The sequence below is a fragment of the Dipodomys spectabilis genome, unplaced genomic scaffold, assembly GCF_019054845.1.
Source record: "Dipodomys spectabilis isolate Male_0828 unplaced genomic scaffold, ASM1905484v1 ptg000141l, whole genome shotgun sequence".
Taxonomy (NCBI): Eukaryota; Metazoa; Chordata; class Mammalia; order Rodentia; family Heteromyidae; genus Dipodomys; species Dipodomys spectabilis.
In genome coordinates this window covers 4,808,660-4,817,101 of record NW_024870818.1, presented here as the reverse complement: position 1 = coordinate 4,817,101, position 8,442 = coordinate 4,808,660, and the positions used below count along the sequence as shown (strand labels likewise).

The 8,442-nt window shown below is 40.3% G+C and overlaps 1 protein-coding gene and 1 pseudogene across 1 annotated transcript in view; one reads left to right on the top strand and one right to left on the bottom strand.

Annotated features, from left to right (window-relative positions):
* Positions 1 to 8,442, top strand: part of Commd1 (copper metabolism domain containing 1) — a 118,509-nt gene that overhangs the window by 34,939 nt on the left and 75,128 nt on the right. Inside the window, exon 2 of the mRNA XM_042691260.1 lies at positions 175 to 456. Within this exon, the coding sequence (XP_042547194.1) occupies positions 175 to 456 (282 nt within the window). The remainder of the gene's footprint in view (positions 1 to 174; positions 457 to 8,442) is intronic.
* LOC122117454 lies at positions 1,919 to 4,498 on the bottom strand (annotated as a pseudogene).

Here is an 8,442-nt window from a genome sequence, read left to right as displayed (position 1 = left end):
GAATCTATCCAGTGATTAAGGTCACTCAAGATGATATATTCTTTTAACAATTTATTTTTAGTCTTATGAATAAAGTGTGGTAGAGTTGTATTGCCAACTCAAAATATGCTCTGTCATTAAGAAGGTTTTTCTGTTTACCAAATTCAAACTTAGTGCTTTTTGTTTCATTTTTAGTCTATTGCATCTGCAGATATGGATTTCAACCAGCTTGAGGCATTTTTGACTGCTCAAACCAAAAAGCAGGGTGGGATCACATCTGACCAAGCTGCTGTCATTTCCAAGTTTTGGAAGAGCCACAAGACAAAAATCCGAGAGAGCCTTATGAACCAGAGCCGTTGGGACAATGGACTTCGAGGCCTGAGCTGGAGAGTTGATGGCAAGTCTCAGTCAAGGCATTCAGCACAAATACATACCCCTGTGGCCATAATAGAGCTGGAATTTGGGAAAGGTGGACAGGTAAGCTTAAATCACCTTCAATTGATAGCCCATTGTAAACTGTATTTTCTGTTATATTATTTTAGTCCATGTGGTAAGATCTCTGTAAAGTCTTTTTTTTTTTAACTTAGTAATCAGTATATTAAGGAGACATTCATACATTTCAATAATTGCTTAAATTTTGATATCCAGATTTAAGCTTATGAACATATGACTTTAAACATACAGTTAAAGCTATTCATTTTAATATGCTATAGTACCAGTATTGAATTACAGTTACTTGGGAGCAAATGGTTTAAAGTAAGCCTGTAACATATCTAAGGAACACCTTCCTAGGTTATACATGCAACTTCTTAATGTACTGGGCTCTTCAATTATTTTTGCTACCCAGCTCTGAAAGTTACTACTCAAGGTCCTTATCATGGTCCAAAGGGAAAAAGGACATAGCTATGACCAATCAACATAATATATATATATATATATATATGCATTTTTATATATGAACACACACATATCTCAAAAAGATGGCACAAAGGGTATGCAATTCTAGAAGTGCAAGCCCCTAGAAGCAGCATATGATAAACCTCTTCTTTAGAAAGGTATCATTTCTAGCCAGGTGCCGGTGGCTCAAGTCTGTAATCTTAGCTTCTTAGGAGGCTGAGATCTGAGGATTAAAGTTCAAAGCCATCCCAGGCAGGAATGTCCATGAGACTCATCTCCAGTTAACCGCCAGAAAATTGGAAGTGGTGCTGTGCCTTGCATGGTAGAGTGCTCTCCTTGAGCTGAAGAACTGAGGGATAGCACCCAGGCCCAGAGTTCAAGCCCCACAACTCACCAAAAAAAAAAAAAGGACTAGGAAGGTGGCTCAGTGGTAGAGCGCTTGCCTTGCATGCCTGAGGCCCTGGGTTCGATTCCTTAGCACCACATAAGCAAAAAGAAAAAAGCCGGAAATGGTGCTGTGGCTCAAGTGGTAGAGCAATAGCATTGAATTGAAGAGCTGAGGGACAGTGCCCAGGCCCAGAGTTCAGGCCCCAGGACCGGATCCAAAAAAAAAAAAAGAAACGTCATTTCTCTGTCACAGTTAACACAGGCTAAATTTTATGTATTGTGCCATTCTTCAAGTAATAGTTGAGGCAATAAAATGCAAAGACATCACAGTGAGTCACTTAATACAAATAACTAGACAAACACTTCAGCTCAGGGCTAGCATTTCAGTTTAAGCTTATCCATGTACCCAGCTTAATCAATTACAAGATATGGTTTAACAGGTGCTAGAGGAACTATTTTAAAAGTAGTTTTTATAGGTATTATAACTTCATCTTGCCCACTGAAGTCTTCTTACATACAGAACAAAGTCAGAGCTGTTATAATCATTTATTCTTCATTTAACTTTTAAAACACTGGTATAGTTGAATATTACAACAAAAAACAAAAGCAAGTAGTGAGCTTATTATGATTAGTCCTTCACTCATCACTACTGCATTTAAAATGCCAGTAGTGGATACTGTTCACTGGCCCCATTATGAGATTTGACACTGAACACACCTCTAGGGTGATGTTCATCATCCTCATAAGCCTCTCCATTATAATGGCACCATCTTTCCTGATTTGGATCAAAGTCTACCAGTTACCTGATTCATTTCATCAGTCTCTTCTACTTCCTTCCTCTTAAGAAGGAATTTTTCCAATAAAGAGAGTTTATTAGGAGAGAGGAAGCTGTTTTCAGGAAAGTTCACCTTAAACTCAATGATTAGGTGCCCCTTTTCATATGGTTGTCAATAAATTGGCATGCCTTTATTTAGCACACTCTTGATATCTCCCAGCTTGACAATCTGACCTGGATGAGAAGCAATGACTATGGTTTGGTTGTCAAGAGTGGAGATTGGCTATTGGAAGCCACACAGTGCTTCAACCAGTTGTATGTCCATACACATGAAAAGGTCTTATCTTCGTCACATGAAAATAGCATAGTCCTTCTGATCTAATACAATGATGATATCTCCGGGCTCCAATCCTAGTTCTTGGTCTCCTTCATCATGGAATGTTATCTTCTGGCCATTTTTCATGCCTTTGTCAGTGTGAACATCCAGAATCATCGTATCTTGAGCTATGTTCCTTCCATTACAGCTTTTATATCTATCTTTAGGACTGATCCTTTTTCCATGGCCCTAGCACTCCACGCACACCTGAATATGCTGAACGGTTCCAGGTCCTATCTGATGAATTTGTATTTACATTCCAGTACCTCGGCAGTAGGGACAGCACTCCACTAGCACTTTTTTTTTAACTACCATGGCCTTCACATTTGTCACAGATCACATTCTTGTGTGTGTGTGTTTGTTTTTTTTTTGTCATTCGTGGGCCTTGAACTCTGGGCTTGGGCACTGTCCCTGCGCTCTTCAGCTCAAGGCTAGCGCTCTACAGCTTGAGCCACAGTGTCACTTCTGGTTTTCTAGTGGTTTTATTGGAGATAAGAGTCTCACGGACTTTCCTGTCCAGGCTGGCTTTGAACCGTGATTCTCAGATCTCAGCCTTCTGATAGCTTGTTTTTTTTTGGTCGGCCATGGGTCTGAACTCTGGGCCTGGGCGCTGTCCCTTAGCTCTTCAGCTCAAGGCAAGTGCTCTAACACTTGAGCCACACACTTCCTGCTTTTTCTGTGTATGTGGTGCTGAGGAATTGAACCCAGGGCCTCATGCATGTGAGGCGAGCAATCTACCACTGAACTACCTTCCCAGCCCACAAATCACATTCTTTTGCAGAGCTAGTTATTTTTTTTAGAGGGGGGTTGGTGGTTGTGGGGCTTGAACTCTGGGCCTGGATACTGTTCCTCAGCTCTTCAGCTCAAGGCAAGTGCTCTACCACAGCACCACTTCCTGTTTTCTGCTGGTTAATTGGAGATAAGAGTCTCACAGACATTCTTGCCCCAGCTGGCTTTGAGCCGCAATCTTCTAATCTTAGCCTCCTGAGTAGCAAGGATTACAAGCGTGAGCCACCGGCATACCACTAGAGCCAGTTTTCTTGTTGCACCGTTATATAAATCTTCTAAAGGTAACTGAGAGCTGATGCACAACATTTTTACCTCTCCTTTCTCTCTGCATCCTTCTCAACCCCTCCCCCCCCCAAAACAATAGCCGGGTGCTGCTGGCTCATACCTGTAATCAAATGATAGAGAGCTAGCCTTGAGCTGAAGAGCTGAGGGATAGAGCCCAGGCCCAGAGTTTAAGCCCCAGGACTGACAACAGAAACAAAAACAAAAAACCATTTCAAACATATTCATGGGGGAAGCCAAAACCAGCACCTGCTCCACCCTCCTTAATCACCTATTCTCCTTTATCACAGGATTCTCTTTTCTTGGCGTCAGAGATAACCTCATAAGCTCCAGAAATCTGTTTAAACTTTTCTCCTTCGTTTGGATTCAAGATACTAGTTTTCTATAAGCCTTTTTCAATTCTTCCTGGGTGGCATTGGGTTTGACTCCCAAAACATAATAGTAAGTGGTTTCATCATTTTCTAGGGTGAGTGGGCTGGGGCCAGTAGGGGAGCAGGAAGGAACATAGCTATGTGCAGCTAGGCATCTATTGCTCTTCCAACCTCTCTCAGAGCATTCCAGTTCCCAGTCTTTTTTTTTTTTTTTAACAGTTCTGCTTCTAGAATCTTTTTAAATTTATTTATGTATGTATGTTGGTTGGTTGGTTGGTTGGTTGGTTGGTTGGGGGGCTTGAACTCTGGGCCTGGTTGCTGTCCCTGCATTCTTCAGATCAAGACAAACATTGTACCACTTGAGCCACAGTGCTATTTCCGATTTTCTGGTGGTTAATTGGTGATAAGAGTTTCATGGACTTTCCTGCCCAGGTTAGCTTTGAACCATGACCCTCAGATCTCAGCCTTCCAGTAGCTAGGATTACAGGCATGAGCTAGTAGTCCCTGGCTAGAATCTCATTTTAAGGGTAGAATCATTAGAAAATTTGGATACTTCAGTTACGGTTAGCAACCAAGCACAGGTTCCTTGCAGCTGTGTTAGCCCAGATTTGGTGATTGCACAGATACTGATTCCTACTGCATCGATAGTCAGGTATAGCAGGAACAATAACTTAATTACATTAATGTAGTGTTCCTTTAACCCAAGTGTTCCAATTCTGACTTTGAAGTTGTAAATAATTTTCAACTTGATCTTGATTATTTACAAAACAGGACTGCTTTTCTTTGCAGTTTTTGCAGTCATCATGGCAGATAATTTTAGTATCTACATAGCTTTTCTTGATGTCATATAGTTTGTATTCCAGTTGCCTGGCAAATTAGACTAATGACCTGTTTCAGGAAGAATAGAATGGGAAGAGACTCATAATTAGGAAGAGAATACCCAGATCACTGAATTAATTATATTTGTCTTCAAATAAGTAATCAAATAAGTCTTTCTATTACATTCTCTAATAGAAATTTACTTTTTTCGTGTGTGCCAAACTGGGGCTTAAACTCAGGGTGTAGGTGCTATCCTTTAGTTTTTCTGCTCAAGGTTGGCATTCTCCCATTTGAACCAGAGCTCTTTGGTGGTTAATTGGAGGTAAGAGTCTCAAGGACTTTTCTGTTTCTTTTTTTCTTTTTTTTTGGCCAGTCCTGGGCTTGAACTCAGGGCCTGGGCACAGCTTCTTTTGTTCAAGGCTAGTGTTCTACCACTTGAGCCACAGCTCTACTTCTGGCTTTTTCTGTGATTAGTTTGAGATAAGAGTCTTATAGACTTTTATGCCCAAACTGGCTTTGTACTGCATCCTCACATCTTAGCCTCATGAGTAGCTAGGATTATAGGTATGAGCCACAGGCATCCACTGTGGCTCTTTAATTTTGCAAGTGCAAATAGATAAGTTCACCTGCAGCTGTAATGTGGTTTTGTCGCCAATGGAATGCTGTCCACAAAATATCAGGGTTAATACCTATCTCCATAAAGTTTCATATAGTTCCAGAGTGGTGAGTCCCACAGAGACCATGTGCTGGGACCATGGGTTCCTCCTGCCTTTGAAAAGAGCCTTTTGAGTTTTTAATTTAAATAACAAGTAACGAAGTATGTGCATATTTTAACATGTATGTATGTGTGTGTGTGTGTGTGTGTGTGTGTGTGTATGAGTCCTTGGCTTTAACTCGGGCCTGGGCACTGTCCCTGAGCATTTTTACTCGAGGCTAGCACTCTAGCACTTGAACCACAGCTCTACTTCCAACTGTTTGCTGGTTAATTGGTGAAAAGAATCTCATGGACTTTCCTGCCAAGGCTGGCTTTGAACCACAATCCTTAGATCTTAGCTTCCTGAGTAGCTAAGATTACAGGTGTGAACCACTAGCATCCAGCTACACTCCCTAATCTTTTTTTTGGGGGGGGGGGGGGTCCGTTCGTGGGGCCTGAACTCTGGGCATGGGTGCTGTCCCTCAGCTCTTCAGCTCAAGGCTAGTGCTCTACCATAGTGCCACAGCACCACTTCCGGCTTTTTTCTTTTTGCTTATGTGGTGCTGAGGAATCGAACCCAAGGCCTCAGACATGCAAGGCAAGTGCTCTACCACTGAGCCCCCTTCCCAGCCCCCTTCCTAATCTTTTTTAAAAAATTAATTTACTTTATTGTTATTATAAAGGTGATGTATAGAGGGTTTATAATTACATGAGTCAGGTAATGTACATTTCCTTTCACATGGTGTCTTTTGTTCCCTCACTGTCTCTCAGTCCCTCCCTCCCATCTCCAGCCATGAGTTGTATAGTTCACTTTCATCAGTGTCCTGTGAGCTCCACTGTTGCACTTTTTCATCCTTTTCCCCTCGAGTTCTGTGCACTCCCCCCAATCCTCCCATAGATATGCATGTGAATATACCATACATAAAGAAAAGAAGACAGAATCATCAAAAAAGAAAATTAAAAGAAAAAAGAGCAATCTTGTTTCCATATCTTAGAGCTCAATTCAGTAGTATTATTTTATAGAATATATCAATATGTATTTATATAATATTATCTAAATATAAAGAGGCACATAGACATTGTGCCTTTGTGTTTTTCTCCTTGGAATATCCTCTTTTGGTCTCACTGTGTGTATCTAGAATCCTGTATAAGTTATCATATCCCAGTGTATCATTTTTCTTCACTATATTACAGAAAATATATATTGAAATATATACCAATATATATAGGTATATATTTCAATATATATTTGTATATTATTTCTACTTACTGTAATTTGTAGAGTCCTTGAGGCCTATTTATTCAGAAACTAATGGAGATGTTTTTGTTACTGGTTTTTTCCCTCCCTTGCCCTATTTAATTTTTTTTTTTCTGCTCAGGTTGTCCGTTATTACTTTTTTTTTTTTTTGGTTTTAAAGAGTACATTTGAGTATCAGCAGCCAAGTACAATATTAGCTTTCTATTTTATTTTATTTTTAATTAAAAAAAATCACCTTGGAGGGCTGGGAAGGTGGCTCAGTAGTAGAGTGCTTGCCTTGCATGCATGAGGCCCTGGGTTGGATTCCTCAGCACCACATAAGCAGAAAAAAAAAAGCCGGAAGTGGCGCTGTGGTTCAAGTGATAGAGTGCTAGCCTTGAGCTGAAGAGCTGAGGGACAGCGCCCAGGCCCAAAGTACAGGCCCCATGACCAGCAAAAAAAAAAAAAATCACCTTGGAGTCTGGTACTGGTGGCTCACACTTGTAATCCTAGTTACTCAGGAGGCTGAGATCTGAGAATCACAGTTCAAAGCCAGCCTGTGCTGCAAAGTCCATGATTTTTGTTGTTGTTGTTGTTCAGTTATGAAGCTTGAACTAGGGGCCTGGATGCTGTCCCTGAGCTCTTTTGCTCAAGGCTAGCACTCTACCACTTGGAGTCACAGTGGCAGTTCCAGCTATTTTGAGTAGTTTATTGGAGATAAGAGTCTCATGGGGACTTTCCTGCCTAGGCTGGCTTTGAACCAAATTATGATCCTCAGATCTTAGCCTCCTGAGTAGTTAGGATTACAGGCATGAGCCACTGGTGCCTAGCTCCATGAGACTCTTATTTCCAATTAACCACCAGAAAACTGGAAATTTGTGCTGTGGCTCAAAGTGGTAGAGTCCTAGCCTTGAGCAAAAGAGCTCAGGAATAGTGCCCAGACCCTGAGTTCAAGCCCCATGATAGACAAAAAAAAAAAAAAAAAAAAAATCCCAAACCCAGCAAAGCACCTTTGAGATAGAAAGCCAAGTCATAGAGAAGAAACTAAGGCAGTGAATGGTTATGGAAACCTGCAGAGCTAGAGAAAATGAGCATGCACTATTGGTCCAATTATTTTGTAGTGCATGCATGTTTTTCTTCAGGTGAAATAAAAATCTTACAAGAATAAAACACTATTCAATTGTAAAAGTATACAGAAAGCTTGGGTGAGTATTTTATATCCAGAGGGTAAACATCATGTGCTGTTAGGTGTGCGACAGAAATCCTGCCATATTGAAAGCCTTGATGACTATTGGAATTGAGCCTGTTTCTTTAGGAAAATGTTATTTTTGCTTGCTTAACAGCATTGTTATGTTTTGCTTTCCTGGAAAATGAGTAGAGATTATCAGAAGTATGTTTTCTTTTTTTAAACTCTGACTTCTAGGAGTGTATCGTAGTAGAATTTCTTTGTAGTTACTTTGTTTTAGTTCCATACTTTTGTATTTTATAAAGATACTTTATAAAATAAGATTATATAGGAGTGTGTGTGAGTGTGAGTGTATCTTGTTCTTTTAATTCCATAAGGAATTTTGTGAGGAAATAGAAAGTTCAGTCTTTGCTGAACCATTTAACTCAACTTTTTTTGTATATAAAGTTCTTTCCTTTATTACCTTATTTAGTTGCTATTTTTGTGTTAGGGTTTAAACTCAGGATTAATTTTTGCTGTGTAAGCATTCCACAACTTGAGCCCTATCCTTAGCCTTTTTTTTGATTTTTCTTTTCCTTTAGCTGTTTTTTGGGTAAGGTCTCTTACTTTTGCCTGGTGCTGGCCTCATGCTTCAATCCTTCTTCCTATAG